The sequence below is a fragment of the Gambusia affinis genome, linkage group LG07, assembly GCF_019740435.1.
Source record: "Gambusia affinis linkage group LG07, SWU_Gaff_1.0, whole genome shotgun sequence".
Lineage (NCBI taxonomy): Eukaryota > Metazoa > Chordata > Actinopteri > Cyprinodontiformes > Poeciliidae > Gambusia > Gambusia affinis.
The window spans coordinates 11,147,600-11,164,754 of record NC_057874.1 but is presented as its reverse complement, the minus strand read 5'-3'; the positions used below and the strand labels follow the sequence as shown (position 1 = coordinate 11,164,754).

At 37.1% G+C, this 17,155-nt stretch overlaps 1 protein-coding gene across 7 annotated transcripts in view; it reads right to left on the bottom strand.

Annotated features, from left to right (window-relative positions):
* srgap3 (SLIT-ROBO Rho GTPase activating protein 3) overlaps positions 1-17,155 on the bottom strand; it is a 61,595-nt gene that overhangs the window by 19,779 nt on the left and 24,661 nt on the right. For 5 of the 7 annotated variants that reach the window (XR_006371228.1, XM_044123243.1, XM_044123238.1 and 2 more), the window contains exons 3-6: positions 13,406-13,568; positions 9,431-9,493; positions 1,749-1,934; positions 200-328 (exon numbers count right to left, since the gene is read on the bottom strand). Coding sequence is in view for 6 of the 7 variants with exons in the window: in XM_044123243.1 (XP_043979178.1) it covers positions 200-328; positions 1,749-1,934; positions 9,431-9,493; positions 13,406-13,568 (541 nt within the window). In the remaining variant the exon portion in view is untranslated. Of the gene's footprint in view, positions 1-199; positions 329-1,748; positions 1,935-9,430; positions 9,494-13,405; positions 13,569-13,676; positions 14,024-17,155 lie in introns of those variants that run through there. The other 2 variants (XM_044123240.1, XM_044123241.1) reach the window with 2 other exon arrangements.

Genomic DNA, 17,155 nt, shown 5'->3' with positions numbered 1-17,155 from the left:
GCAGCAATTAATAATGAAGAAATGGCAGCATCTTCGTTTACCGAGGCCAGCAGAGCAGCTTGAAAACAAACAGCGAACAGGCTGAGAGGGAATGAGACATGAGGACAGATGGCGAGAAAAGTGACAGTGCTGCAGAGAAAAATCAACACCAGAGGTCCCGGCTGAGAGAGACAAACACATGCTCCAAGCGCATACTTACATCAATCATGTCGGAGACGTCGTGGATATAATATTTTGCCACCACTGCATTGGTTGCTGCCAGGTTCAACAAATAGTCATTCCTGGCTTTTGTGCATTTCAGCTTATTCTCTGAATACTTGGCTTGCCTCTGAGGAGGAGAGAAGAGAACAAGAGAGGCAGATGAAGGGAAAGTGCTTCGAAATTGAGCAAAGTCTTCCTGTACACCAAAGAAACAGTCTGGATGAAGAGACAGGTAGAGATGGCCTAGAAATCTTGAAGGAAGGCTAAAAAGAATCTGCCTCTAGACAGTATTATGTTTGAAAAATTGAGCTGGATTTGCATTTGGTTGATATTATTCCCCTCTACAGGTTTCCCACTGAAGGGATTCCTGTGGTTGCACCAAACTGGTAAAGGGACCAGATTTAAACCCTATTTATGCTTAGCAACTCAACACAGTTGTCAATTTTAAATATTACTGAACAAGTTTATAAATCCCTGCATGACAGACGTATGTTGACAGTTTGAGATTTGCTTTCTAGAGTTTCACTGTATGCTAACCTGAGGTAGGAATGGAAAACTTTATCTCACAACAGAGCTGCACAAATGAGTGGCTCAAACAATGCATCATTTTCCTTCTACTTAACTGTGTTCTACTTTGTGCTGGTTTATCACCTAAAATCTTAATAAAATACCTTGATATTTGAGGATGTAATGTGGCTAAAAGTGGAGTGTTTTTCATGGCACTCCAGCTGAATCTTTATCAAGTATATTTGTTTACCAACTGATTGGATTTTCAGTGCTTTAATTGTTTGGCAGATTAAAGTTCTGCACTTCTCAAGCAAATCAGAAAAAAGCCTCGTTGTTCTTTATTGGTTTTGTACATTTCCTGATTCCCTCGAGTTTTCTATTTCCAATTTCAAAAACCTATTTTGTGAAGAGAAGGAAGGAAAAGTGGGTAACTCTCTTCCTTCCTTTGCATTCAACCCACCTCAATGCAGAGTAATAAGAGACGAGCTTGCAGTCAAGAGACAAAAAAAAAAAGAAGATGAATCCTCATTGCGACTCTGTGTTATAAATAGTCTGGAGCTTCCAGAGCAGGTGGAGCCACTGAAGTTTGCAGGCCAAGGAGAAGTTTTGATTTCCTGCTCCTCAGAGATAATAGGAATTTCTCAATTTGCATAAAGAAATTCAGGAGTAAGCTCAGAATATAAAACGCATGGTTGCATCCGAAGGACAGAAGGCTCAAGAGAACAAGAGCCTGTCAAGTTTGGCATAGAAAGCGGAAATGTGCCTAAGCTAGAGAGGGAGTTGGGTTATTGCTAGGTTTGGATCTGGCTGAAGACCTCAGACTGCTCCTATGACTGTCTGATGTTAAATTGCTTTCTCTCTCTGCAAGACGTTTTCTCTCCAAATTTTCCAGCTCAAACTATAAACATTGAAAATTGATGAGACATTAAAGGGTTTTTCAAGCCCAAGTCCTGAGTGGAGAGTTGAAAATTTATATAGCAAGCATGAATCCAGTGCAAGGGATAATCACACAACACTCTTCTCTTCTTACACATGCTTACCTTTTCTTTCATCTTCTCGATCTTTCTGGCAGAGCTGCGCCGCGGCTGGCGGTCTTCATGGCGCAGGAGGTTGACGTTAAGATCTCCGGACTTGCTGAACTGCTTTTCCTCCTGCTTTTCTGCATCTTTCAGCTTGCTCTCAGCGCTGATGCTCTCAGTGTGGTACATGTGGTATGTCTTCATCACCTGGAGGGAGACAAAACAGACATTGTTCCAGTTATACAAGTAGATTGCCTTTTTTCTAAAGTGGGGTTTTCAATAGTTGTTAACAGCCAGTCCAGTTGATCATCCACTCTCAAGTAAGAGACGAACTGTTGAAAATGACTGCACAATTCACCATTTTATAAAAAATAAAATAAACAAAAAATGTATGTAAATACTACATGGTTATGGACCACTAAGTAACTAAGAAATGTAAAATTGAAAAGTTTTTCAGCAATATTTGTTAACAGCCTGAGACAAAGGGTTGTTTTGCATTTTTCCCTTGCGGGTGGAATATGTTGGGACCACTGCACATAAACTAACACAAGCTGAGGTGGATTAATATATGTCAGTTGAGCCCTAAAACCAAAATTCATAACACACCAATATGTTCTGTCCTCATTTACACATGAGCCATACTTGTGCAATGAATTGCAACAGTATTATTGTTGGTTTGAAGCCTCCTTATCTCAGCCTGCAGCATGAATAAGAAAAAAAATAAATAAATCTTTAAAGGAAATATCATCTCTATTCCAGAGTTCATGGTTTTGAAAGTCTACTTTGATTTTTGCCTCTTCGTTGATGCCTGGTGGATCCGTTTGAGATGTCAATATCCCAGAAAACACAGATGACTCAACCGGAGGATTATTTAATTGGATACAGGGTTGTTTACAGTTTTGTCCCACTTGTCAAATCTCCAATTTACCATCTCACCTCCAGCTCTTTTCTTGCTTTTTGTAAGTGCTGATGTTGTTTTACATGTTCTCCACAATCATGTTGTTACTTTGATCTCTTCTAACACAAAATATACTTCCTCTTCAAGACTTTAAAAAAAAATATCATCATTAGACTAGACAGAAGTTCCCTTGATATGTCTTAACCTCTCCCAGATGCTTCTGGAGAGACACTCCTCTTCAATCTTTAACCCTCATAAAGAAAAGTCCAGATGTGAGAGGAATCTTAAAACAGCTCAAGTGGACATAGTTTACTATGAACACCTCAAGATGTTTGACAGTCAACATAAACAATCATCGAAGAACTGGATGCCTTTCATCTGGAAGCTGCAGATAAGATATTTTGTTGGGTTACACAACTGTAATTTACCACTACTTCCTCTTTCATGTCACTTGTGTATGAAAATGCAGTTTAAGGTCAATAACACTTCAGCGCCGAGTTTTTACACATCTGATCAGAAAGGATACATGAAGTGATCTCCACCAAAACCAGACGGCCACAGATGTTTTGCTAAGTCCAAAAAGTCTTCCAGTTAAGTATTGCCAAACATATGCACTGCTAAAGGACTTTATGCAGTTAGGTAACAATGACCCAAAAACGACGTTACTTAATCCAATGCTAGGTTATTTCAGAAGGCATAATAATTCAGGTGTAATAACCAAACAATTGAAACTGAAGAAATTATGTAAAACCATTTTTTGCAGAATACAATTTATTAAAATAAGTTCTTCATTGGTGGAGAATAGATTAGGACACCCCCATATTATCTTTCACAGAAAATGCCAAATATTACACAGGTTAGTTAGAGCAGCCACATATTTTTTCTAACACTATACACAACATTTTGAGCGATATACTTTGCTGTTGTAACTTCGATGAACTTTTTCTAAAATTTGTTAAACCTCCAGTTGTCACTGACTCTCTTATCCACAACACCCGCAGCTAGTAAGACCGAATAATTTGCAGAAATGTTTTGCTTTAGCTGTCTCTACAAAAAGTGTGTGTGTGTGCGTGTGTGTGTGTGTGTGTGTGTGTGTGTGCGTGTGTGTGTGTGCTTGAGTCCTGTGACAACAACCGAAGGCCACCTGGTTTCTAAGCTGGGATTTAAAAGACAGTAAAATAAAAGTCTGGAGATTTTCTTAATGTGCAATGTTTTATCTTACACTAAAGCAAAAACCAAAGCAGATTTTCGATACATCCACCATAGAAATTTACATTTTACAAATTAACATCTTATCTTCAAGTCATCTGCTGCAATTGCACCACTATCCCTGCATAATGAGGTGTAAAGAGCTGCGGTAGAATGATGACCTATCCTGGGAATATGCTGCCTCTCACCTCATGGAGACCTAATGTTCATAACTTGGAAATAAATGACAAACTGTTAATTAATACACTGCAGTAAAAATATGCCTGCCTCCCTACACAACTCATTTGTTTCTGCCTTTTGTCACTCTTAGAAGTTTGAGATTGTCAAACTAATTTTAGTACCAGATAACCAGAGTTAATGAAATAAACAATTTTGAAACGATGGTTTTATTTATTAACGGTTGGGGCTGGGATGTCTGTCTGTATGTACAGCAGCTCAGGGTTTCCTCAGTGTATTAGAAGCCTGGCGGGCCATCAGGCTAATCAATGTTAATTTATTTAAGTTTTTTAAAATATTTGCATTTCCTAAGACTTTATAGATGGTGTTCAGATATTAATTTTCCAAACGTCCCATAACACATAATTATCAGTGATATTTTCACATTTCTTGTCAGTTTTAAACATTTTTTAAAATTTTTTAACACCGCTGAGCGCCTGAGCGCCCAAACCACCAGGCTGAGCAAGTTTTCTAGGGGAAACCTTGGCAGCTTTAACACTTCTTAAAATTGTCTTCACTGTAATCTTTGTAAATGATGTGTCTGTTCAATAATGGTGAAAAATCTCTATAAAAGTTGGACCAGTTCATGAAAGCAGACCGTATAAAACAATCTGCATAACAGGCGTACGAGTTTCACCAAATTCATAGAAAATAAATGAAGTTCAGTGTAGCTTTAATGGACTTAAACAGAAACAATGAATGAGGAACATCACAAACCAAAAGAATAAAGCTACATCAAAACCTGACGCTGGTGTTGTTGACAAAAGAACACCTGTATGTGAAACAGACGTGCAGATATGAGACTCAAGGTGGCGGATCCGAGAGATAAGAGGAGCTGAGTCTTTATTGATCCCGGGAGGAAATGTTGTCGGCATGGCAGGATATTAATTCAGGTAGAAACCAAGAGAGCAATATTTCTCTGATCTCTGTTGATGACACCTTGCAATAGGAAGTGCCAACTCATAACTTTCCCTTATTTTCTCAACTCAGAGCCAGAGCTAATATCAAGTTAAATGTGTCTTTTACTTTAGAGAAAAGTAAACAGCCAATGGGGTCGACATGTACATTATTGGGGTTTCAGCTGTTAAAAATATGTTGGCTGGTACAGAAACACAATTCTCAAGTGTTTTCCAGTTTTATGAGAAAGACCGATGCAAAGTATCAAGGAGTGCACGGATACACGGATATTATAAAATATAATAACTGACTAAGGAGTTCTTTGAAATGTAATTTGTTCAGCTAATTGGACTAATTTGTGCAGACAAAATGAAGAACATGACCCAAAACTTAACAACTCTGACTGAGAGTTTGACAAAAATGAAAATACAGAATACATAAGCACAATCTCTTTACAGTAAGTGTATCAAATGAAAAATGTTTTTAAAAGTACTTTGTGCAAAAATGTTCTAGCTACTGCAAAGAAACGATTCATTTCAACGACAGACAGTTTGTTGATGTAGCATTTCTTTTTCCATCTGAGCTGCAAAGTTTTACGCAACTCCCACAAAGTGTGTTACAATTAAAAAGAAGGAGGCTCCATGTCCACATTAGGATGCTTAATTCACTGCCAGATCTTAGCAGAGGCCAAGTAGATCATAAGAGGGGCCATCTGAGTTTTATTACACTTTCTGAAGGAGGAAAATGGAGAAAGCAAATTTGTAATTTAAAAAAAAACAACAACTACTGAATGAGTAGTTCTCTACAGGTTCTCTGAGCGGCCAACATATAGCAAGCAGAGCAGCCTGGTACAATTAAAGATATTAAAAGATACTTGTTGAGAGCACATGCATCTGATATTCCAGTTTGTTGCTGTGACACTCAAACCCACAGATGACTCGATCGGGGAAAGTTTCCAATGCTGCCCTTTGATATTTTTGACTCTTATTACACTGCTAAGATGAATAAGTCATATAAGTCAGCTCTGCCCTGTCTTCTGTTTCACCTCAGGGGGCAGAAGATTGCTGAATTTGCTTGGAGCTCGTCCAGTTTTAGACACTAAGCCTCTCTCAGTAAAAACTCATCAGAGCAGAAAAAGTGCCCAGTGCTCTTATCCTTGTGCTACATTTAACCTTTTGTGGATTCCCCTGCAGAAAATTCCACTGTTTACAAGCTAATTTTCAACAATACTAGATTTGAGAACAATGTCTTTGCAAAAACATGTAAATCACTTCACATGATCTGATAAAACAATGTGATTTGGTTTGTGCTGTAAAATGATGATATAATACCACAGCATGTTAGACACTAAAGTAAATCTCTGATCGCTCCCATTAATGTTGCTGATAAACTATGCAGTGCTGATATGTGGCTGACTATTTTTCTACAGAGTAGTTCTGGTATTAAAACAATAAATTACCTATTGTATAAAAAATCCACAAGTTAAATCTGTCAAGTAAATACAGATCCGTCCATAAGGTTATTTCACAGGCCCTTTGATGTAAGATAGTAGCTGCAGGATACAAGAGAGCTGCTTGCAGCTGAAAAAAGTAAAACATGCTATAAGGAAGCAGGGCAAATACAAAGATGCATCTCACAGCTCTCACAGGTTATACTAACAACAATAACTCTTGAGATACTACACTGATTCCCAGCCCTGTCCTATATGTTTAAGATGTGTCTTTGTCCCAGCACACCTGATTGAAATGACTGCATGGCCTTCTCTCCATGCCACCAGGGCTGCTGAAGCCTGCTAATCAGCAGGGTCAGCAGATGCTAAGGCATTAGTGTGAAGAGATTGAGAAATTTTAGAAAGTTAAAAGACACAAACCTCTAATCCTTTGTATGACCTTTATATCAGTTTAAGAACAGTGTGTACAGAGATTCAAGGTATTGGTTTCTATGGCCACACTGCTGCATCCAAACGTACATCATCAAGTGCAATGCAAAGCGTTGAATGCAGTGGTGTAAAGTAGGTCACAGTTGAACTCTACAGCAGAGGAGACAAGTTCTCTGCACTGTTGAATCATGTCTCTCATCTGGCAATCCAAGATGAGACTGAAATGTGCCAGGAGAAGGGAAACTTGTCTGACTGCATTGCAGCAAGTCTAGTAGCAAGTTTGGTGCAGAGTGGATTGTGATATGGATTCATCCCCTTAGATCCAGTAAAAGGAACTCTTAGTGTGTCAGTACAGCAAGACATTTAGGACAATTTTAGGCTCCCTTGCTCTTTGTGGAACAGTGTGGGGAGGGTCATTTCCTGTTTGAACATGACAGGATACCAGTGCACCAGGTTGTGGTCCATAATTAAGTCTTTATGGACTTTTTTTTGATCTGGCAGAACCTCTTGGAAGAATTATAAGGGAGACCACAAACTAGGCCTTCTTGTCCAACATCAGTGTCTGACCTCACAAAAACACTTCTGGGAGAAGGGACAAAAATTCCCATAAACACAGAGTTCAAGCTGTTATAGCTTCAGATAGTGGGCTGATATATTAAACTCTATGTATTAAGAATGAAATGTTGGTATGTGTGAAAGTAGGGAAGGAAATACGCAAGAAAGCGTGTAACAGAGACAACCTAACTAATTTATACCAGAGAATAAAACCGGTCATAATACTAACCTGAATATGAATCATGCAACAAAGTGACACCATCTAAAAGAGCAATGTTCAGAAACCAGAAAGTATAGAGTTAAATGAAAACCAACTTCAGTGGGTTTAAATGAGACAGATGACATATTCCTCTATTTTCCTAAAACCGTTTCAACTGATTAACTTCAAACAAAACCAGTTTGACAAAGCTATAGTCTTTATCATAGTTGTAATGATAGATTTTGCAAATCAAAATACTGTATATTTGAATGAAATCTAGATTTTTGTTTTAAATATGGCAATTGTGTCTTTGAGAAACAACACATGGATCATTACACAAAAATACAGAAAATACTAAAATCTAGAAGTAGTTGCTGTTTCTATCAACGAGGGAATCAGTGGTCACTTCTTTCCATCACTGCAAGTTTCAGCAAGTTGCTGTCTGATCTTCATAAGATCAGACATAAAAAAACACAGTGATCTTAGAGAAGCTGTTACTGGTCCCCTTCAGTCTCAGAAAAATGATGAGATTTCCAAACTTTACAAACACCCAATTTACAAATTGGGAGTTTGCATCTTAGTTAGTAAACATGTTGCATGAACAACTAGAAAAGACTTAGTAAATACTATTGGCAGGAAGGGTTTCCAAGTGACGACTTAGCCCTAATTCCCCTGACACACTTTTGCATATCTACCTTTTGATGTGCTGCTTTAGTATTGCCTTTCTACGCATCTGGTCCTGTAGTTAGGTGATTTTAGGAAAACAAGGCATTGTAAATATTGCTTTATAATCATGTTGATTTTCTACACTAAAAATGTCCTCTCTGCTCATTGTGAAAACAAAGATCTGCATGGACAGTGAGAGTCCATCCAACAGACCAAACACTTATAAACGATCGGAGTTTTATTGTACGGCACGTGAAATTTTATAGACTATGTAACATTGCATCCAAGCAGCTCCTTGTGATTGGCATTGCAGTGACAATTTACAATTCAATAAGTTGTGGAGATCTAGATTTGCATCATGAGCAACACATTTGATGTCAATAACAGTAGATAGTATTTCACAAAATGCACTAACTTTCTTCACATTTAGACCCACATAAACAGCCTTTAGATAGATGACAAGACAGCAAATAGTGTGGCACCAAGTGATCTGTGAATTCATGAAGGTGTTTCTTCAGGCCAACACCCTGAAGTTGGTATGAGCTCATGGTTCATCCAGATGTGGATGTGATTACAGCTTACAAACTGTGCCACATGTTCCTTTAAGTCATTCACAACTATCTGATTCCTCAGCTGCTGTTCGACATCATCGTTCATCATCAGCTCATTCGGTTGGTGTGTGTTCTTAGTCATCCAGGAAATGGCAATCTTAACAACTTAAATTGAAGGCAACTGGACTTCTTCTCATCAACTCAGTTGCACAAATCCAATATTTAACAGACTTAGTGAAACAAAATGGAAGGAAAAACCTCTGTGCTATATCAAAGTTTAATAATCAATTTGTTTAAAAACCAATGACCTACAACAACTTCTGCAACTAATCAAGACAAAAAAATTAAAAGCATATGGCAGAAAGTTCTCAACAAAGTTAGCATTCTTACAGCAAAGCATGTGTTTGCTTTTTATCTAAAAGATTTTCTAAAAGGCAACAACAACAATCACATAATAGGTGGAGCCCTCAATAATGCACAGAAAAATAAAGTAAAGAAGTAAAATGAAAAAGTCAAATGCAAAATAGGTCAAAATGTCAGAAAGATCAAGTGAGGATGAAAAACTTTGTCCTGGTACGGCGATCAGATGAGGTGTGAGAGATCAATCTGCAGGAGATGCACTCTATTACTCACAGTGTAAAGTTCATTTGTCACCTTCACCAGCTCCTCGTGCATCTGGATCCCAATTTCTTTGCTCTGGAAAACAACAAGATGGGAAAAAGGTTTGTCAGTCGTGACCTGATGGAACAAGCACAGTCGACTGTCCCAAAGTTATGACTTTGGTGAGTCAAAAGGTATTTACTGCAGCAGGTTCAATGTCTGTAACTAGTTCAGAGAAGTCAACAATAATTCACTGGAGCAATGACTCAGCTCAGATTCTCCTTAAAAAGCTGCAGCTTTGATCCGACTCCCCAAGCAAGTCGACAACCATTCACATCTTGAAACGTGGCCAAAACAAATATCATCCTGACTTTGTTAGGAAATAATTTAGTTGTCTAAAGGGGACACAGTGTTGGGTTATGTGATCACAGAGACTATTAGTGTGATTATTCGTACTGCTATGTAAAAGCCTGACTCTCTTAACCCATGTTGAAAACTGAAGAGTCAAGTACAGAACTGATAATAGAAAGAACAGCATATATACTGCTGCTCAAATCTGCACAGCATGTCGCAAAATCCAACTTTTGTGCTAACATATAACATGGGATTGAACTGATAAAACTAGAAAAATCTCCTCATGGAGCTCACATTGTGTTGCTAAGATCCCATCAAAGTTTGTTTTCCTCTGTTTCTTAGTGGAAAACAGAAATGGGACAAGATGAAAGCCCGGTCAGAGACTATTGCAGACGAGGCTGGAAGAGCAGAGGCGAGGTTTGCAGGGCAGTCTCACTGCAGACCCTACACTGAACTCAATCATAATGCAAAGAGGAGGTGGAGAGCTAACTAACCAACCGAATGCCTAAATCCCCTTTAAAAAAACACCCAAACACAAACTCTTAAAAATGACAATCGTCTTAACTTTTGACACACATCCACACTGACGTGCTACCAATCAAACCAGAGAGCAAGCTTAGCGCTTTCCCGCTAGCTTGCTTAGTGGGAGATTTACCTGTCACATTGAAAATAGTAGTGGTTTGTGTAGGAGCCACAGAAAGCCTTTATTTGACGTGTGAAAATGCACAAACAGCAGGACACATCATTATAACTGTGTTAGAAGCATCACCTCTACAAACATACCAAGAAAATCAGCTTATTCTGGTGCGATGTAAATTAGCTCTCTCATTTGGCACTGTTTAATAAGCAACTTTTTATTTAAATGAAGTATATTTTAAAACACATACAGTGAAGACCACAGATAAAAACAACCAAAGGAAAAAACATGAATCATACTTGTCCATGTAACTTATTTAGAATATTAATCTGGGCAATCAGAAGGCATTTGTATACAAATTATAAATTGCTGCCCACTTTTTCCTCCAACCCTTTCTCACCACCAATCTTCTATTGCTTTGCACACAAAATCTTTCTTTAGATGAATTATAATAGTATTAGATTAATCATTTCCACCTCTGCAAACAAAATGTGAACTGAACAATAAAATATAAAATGACTTTGCTATGTCTTGTTAAGAAATCTTTAAATTTCCCCAAATTCCATAAATAACTTTAAAGCATAACCACAAAACCGTTTTCAACAGTCAAAGCCATGACTGAATGCATTCACTGAGCAATGCTTTTTATTTTTACACAAGGGAGTCGGGAATCTGTTGTGAAACAGACGAGCAAGACCTGCAGAAACCAGAACCAGAGAGATAAATTCAAAAGAAGGTGAAAGTTGTTCACACCTGGCTTGGAAGCAACTAAAGCTGCTAGGTCTGAAATGAGCAGATCTTTATTTTAACATGTGCACATGAAATGTGTGTCAAAAAAAAAAACAAAAAAAAGAATTGCATTCTTGGTTGCAGAATTGGGGAATGTACCTGGAGTGTAAGCATTAAGCTGTGTTTAAGTAAGCTTTTCTGAACTCGATAAACGTGATGCATCCTCTGAGGGGACTAGCAGCTGGTGAGCAGCATCTGTATGCATCAGTGGCTCTGAGCTGAGACAGACTGCAGCATGCACTGCAGAGGTTTATGAGCGGGGAGGGTTCACCCAGCAAGCCAACAACCAAGATGCAACACACACTTAGAGCCCTGACAGGTGGGCTGTAATAGCCTGCAAATGCATATTTTTTTTAAAGGCGTAATCTGACATACGTAGCTTCACATAAGCTTCACATTTTATTCTCTTTTATATTTTTGTAAGTGAGAAAAAAAGAAGCAAACAGGTGGATCATAAAAGTCTTCACAACGGTGATCAAAGGTACGGTTAGCCAATAAAATTGGAAAATTAAAAACACCTCTGTGAATTCCCCATAAGATCTAGTCTCATTCAAACTAGGGAGCTGCATTGTTAAGTTTGGATAATTACAAACTGAACTAGTCACAATAAAACAAGACAACTGATTAAAAATTTGATATATGGTTACAATAATTCATTAACCACCTGGAGTTGGTTAATGAATTATTTCTTTAATGTTTTTTAATGACCACAAATTAGTTTACGATTGTGTTTCAAGGTGACAATTATTAACGTATATGTATAGCAAAATGTTTTCAGAGTGGTTTATCTTCATGGACAGAATCAGAAAATAACAAGCAAAATAACAGTAAAATCAAAAACGTTCAGATATAAGAAAAACACATTTCCCAAACCAAATATAGTCAAATAATTGTTTAAAAATAGCCTGCAAAAAATAGCCTTCTCTGTGTTTTTTTTTTTTTCCACAGAGGAAAAACTATTTTTTCACATAAAAAAATAGTTTTTCTCTATGATTTTTGTACAGTAAGCTGAGACATTGCTGAGACGTTACTTTACTTGGTAAAAACTATTTACTGTTCACCTTAAACACATCATAAAATGTTTTTCATAATCAAAGAAACTAGTCTTAAAACCAAAATATAACTCTTTGGCCTAAACTCAAAGCTTTATTAGACTGACAGGCTCTGCTAATCACCTGGCTAACACCATCCCTACAGTGAAGAGTAGTGGTGGCAGAATCATACTGTGGGGTTGATTTTCTGCATCAGGGACACCATGACTAGTCTGCATAAAAAAATAAAGATTACAATTATTGCACATTTCTCAAAAGAGCTGTTTTGCTGGATTTTTCCAGAATATTATAAGTAGATTTTTAAAAAGAAAATCTCAGGTCTATTTTGCAATAAGCCTGTAGTGAAACAAAGAGAAAGAAACAAAAAGAAAGAAAGAAAAAGGACTATTGTGTGAACATTTTCCAGGGTCATTAACTTTAGTACCCATACTGTAGTTTGGGACAAAATGGTTAATGGCGGTGGAAACTAAATGTTTGCTTTAAGTTATTTATTTTTGTGTAATACGTCTGCCAACTATAGCTGCAGCAGAGCCATTCATTCATCCTTTCATATGTGGAAACAGATGTCTAAACCTGGTTTGGTTTTTCTTCCTTTTCAGGTCTGGAAAGGTGTCGACACACATATCTGAGTTTTAACCTACAGGAAAGCCCGCAAGGTGAAAACATAATTCTGGTGTTTGGATAAGACCCAAGTTATTCCTGCTATGTGCTGATGGTCAGCCAGATGTTGCTCACACTCATAGGGGGTGTAGAGTTTAGGATGACAAGGAAGGACACTTTTTTTAAATGGCTTTTAAGGCTCTGTAGACCATTAAAACATCAAGTAGGTTACAAACATTGGACATGTTCACTGTCAGTCTCCAAAGTCAAACATACATAAACAAAACCAGACAAAAAAATACAGCTCTATAGGTTTTACAGTAATAGTAAGGTTCACAATTTAAATATCTCCAAACGGGTTTAAGTGTCATGAAAACTCACTCATCTATACATGAACCAGCGTCTGTGTGTAGAATATTAAAATAATACGCACATGAACAGCATGACATTGAGGACAACCGTTTATAAAAACAAATACTCAAAGTTAGCTAGCTGTGCTTTGTGTCTTCTTTTGTAGTTAAACATGTTTGTGCTCTTGTAGCACACTAAGATCAATGGAGTGACACTTTCACTGACCTTCTTGAACAGGCGGATGATGTCCTCACTGATCTGAGCCAAGCGCACAATGACGTTGTTGGTGTAGATGTCGCTGAGCGTGGCATGGTCTCGGCTCTCACGCCTTGTCTGGTTCAGCAACAGATACCAGCAGTTTACGGAGGACAGCAAGTGCTGGTCTTTCCTGGAATGATAACAACAGCAATACACGGGTGTCAGGGGATCCATAAGAATGAAACCCAGAGCAACTAAGTCTTCCTGGGAATTGTGAGATAAATATAAGATAAATAACCTCAACTTTAAGTAGACTTTTTTTTCCCCCCCGAATGAGAATGTTTTCCCCTTTCACCAAACTGCATCATGGTTAGTAAAGGATATATTTTTAATGCTGGTGACCATAATAATCCAGAGAGTCAAGAGCATTATTGCTGCATAAACAGTTTATACTTATAAGGCAAAAATGACTCAAAAAAAAAAAAAGCCTCGGTAACGCATTGAGGTCCGTTAGTCTGCATTACTAAGAGTTTGCTTGTCAGAGGAAAGCTCTACTTCCGCAAGGGGGCGGAGCCGCTGTCATGTCAAATTGACATAGAAAAAAATATATATTTCCACTTTTCTGCAAAATTCACCAACTGCACAATTCTTGTTAAGTAGTATAAGATAACTGGTATTTCAAAAGAGCAGAAGAAATCTTATGTTTTTTGAACAATAATAATATTTGTCGTTAATCTGTTGCTAGGGGATGAGCGAGTTTTCTGGTAACCAAGTGCCACGAAGTAAACATCAGATTTTTACTTTTGCAAAATTTACCAACTATAAATTTCTTGTGTCTAAGCAGAAAAGCAGAATTCAACAGAGCTTATGTTTTATAATCAATAATATTCCTTGTTAATAATTCGGTGTTAAGAGATTAGGGTTTTTTTATAGAAACAAACTGCCACGAAGTATAAATCAGATTATTACTATTGTGTTGAATGTCTGTTTTATAATTACCAACAATGACAAAAAAACATTTTCCCTTTTCTGCAAAACTCACCAACCTCACAACTCTTGTTAGGTAGTATAAGATAACTGGTATTTCAAAAGAGCAGAAGAAATCGTATGTTTTTTGAAAAATAACAATATTTGTTGTTAATCTGTTGCTAAGAGATGAGCGCATTTTTTTGTAACCGGGTGCCATGAAGTAAACATCTGATCTTTACGTTTGCAAAATTTACCAACTATAAATTTCTTGTGTCTAAGCAGATAAGCAGATTTCAGAAGAGCTTATGTTTTATAAACAATACTTACCAATGTAGTTTTAAGAGAGCAGCGTTTTGTCTGGCAACGAAATGCCAAGAAGTATAAATCAGATTTTTACTTTTGTGTTGAATGTCTGTTTTATCATATATTTACGACTAATGACAGAGAAAAAAAAAAAAAACATTTAAAATTTTCTGTAGAATCCACCAAGCGCACAGTACTTGTTAAGTAGTAGGAGACAACAGGTATTTCAAAATAGCAGAAGAAATCTTCAGTAGATTTTTTGAACAAAAACAATATTTGTTATTATTTGTTGCTAGGAGATAAGCGAGTTTTCTGGTAACCAAGTGCCACAGGTAAACATCCGAGTTTTACTTTTGCACAAAGTTTACCAACTGTATATTTCTTGTGTCTAAGCATATAAGGAGTATTTCAAATGAGCTTATGTTTTACAAACAACAATAGTACTTGTTATTAATTTGGTGTCAAGAATTTAGCATTTTTTTCTGGTAACGAACTGCCATGAAGTATAAATCTGATTTTTACTTTTATGTTGAATGTCTGTTTTATGATATTTACGACCAACGACATAAAAATAAATAAATAATCACTTTTCTGTAAAATTCACCAAATTCACAGTAGAATATAACTAGTATTTCAAAAGAGTAGAAGAAATCTTGTGTTTTTGAACAATAATTATATTTGTTGTTAATCTGTTGCTAGGAGACAAGCTCGTTTTCTGGTAACCAAAGTGCCACGAAGTAAACATTTGATCTTTTGCTAAATTTACCAACTGTAAATTTTTTGTGTCTAAGCAGACTCTTTTGTAAACACAAGCTGCTTACAAAATAGCTTGTGTTTTATTAACAGTAATATTACTTGTTATTAATTTGGTGTCAAGAGATTAACTAATGATGCTAAGAGATGAGCACGTTTTTATCAGTAAACATCTGACTTTTACTTTTTTTACAGTAAAAATCAGAAGGCATTGCTTCAACATTAACACAAACATTAGGGACAAGAGTGTACAGAAAATGGATGGATGGATGGATGGACAAACATTAACAGTGAACTTCTTCCTACTAGCAGTAGCCTTTTCCATAAAATAAGCTTTTTAGCTATTTTTTTATTCATTAGTCATGTTTAGCACACTGAATGGAGGAAGTCAATGTAAGAAACATGTTAATGATATTCCACAAGCCACAGGAAGTATTTAGGCTAACATTAGCATTTTGGCTAATTTTATTTAATATGCTAATTTTAACATACTGAATAGAGTAAGTCCATGTTACTCAACATGCTTGTGACTCTCCACATGTTTTTGAGCACATTGTAACTTACTTTTGCATTGATGCTAATTTTTAGCAGCAGAACGATGGGTTCCAACTGATAGGCACACTTTGGCAGGCCCCATTTAAACTTCTGCAGAAATTTTCTAGTTTGTTGTTGCTCCTCCTGCTTTGTTCTCTTAAAAACACAAGAAGATGTGTGTATCAATTAAATTACCCTCAGGAGCTTATTAGCTGTTCAACACAAGTGTTACATTACACTAAGTGCAGGTTGTCTCTTAAAGACATGCATTGATTTAGCCTTTAGAATACTGCTCTCTTATCAAACATCCATGGTAAAGTTATGTAAATAATAAGTAACGGTATTTATCCAGCATTTATAAACCAATTATCCAATATTTCAAAGACACTGTGTGTCTTTAGGGATGTGCCTAATACTTAGCAATAGTAAAAGCAAGCAAACAAAAAGACGAGTGAGTATAAAAACAGAAATATATTTAACATAGTGGCTGAATGAGAATGAAGTTGAGGAATGAGAGAGCCTGGAATGTGAAGAGTGCAAATGCTTCACATGGAAGACAAAAGTTGTGAGGACTTGAGAGAAACAGAGGACACAAAATCTGTTGTTCCCTTGCTGATGCCCTCATTTCACAGAAATGAGGAGCAGAGGGCCGTTAATTAGGCCGGAGTGCTTCACCAGCAGCGTCTCTGGGAGCTGAGTCTGTTAACACTGTACTAATTGTAGCTCTTTGGCTTGTTTTATAGCACTGACACAGACCAGTTTCTATGTCTTCAGGGGACTGTCAATCACAAAAGACAAACTGCACCACAAATTCTTTTCTTTGTGCTTCCCTCCATCTTTCTACAAAGGACCTGCGGATTGCATGTCCTCTGATAACCAAGATTTAGCACTAACAAGTGGAAAAGGCCAAACAATGAGCTGAAAGGTTTCCATTGAAGTTTAGGGTGAAAGGATAAAACAGTCTTTTTTTTTACACACAGTCTTTTTGCTTCCACTGCATCATTCTCACCCAGTAGTAATTGACCACAGTGTCTTGCAAAAACTATTTAAATCCCTTGAACTTTTTCCCATTTTGTCATATAACTAGTAACTTAGGGTGTTTTCACACGTCATAGTCTGGGAAACTCAGTTCAATCGGTGACCAAAATTACAACATTTGTTACATTTTCAGCTGCTGCTGTTTACGTTCCCACTGCACTGTCAAATGAACCAATGGTT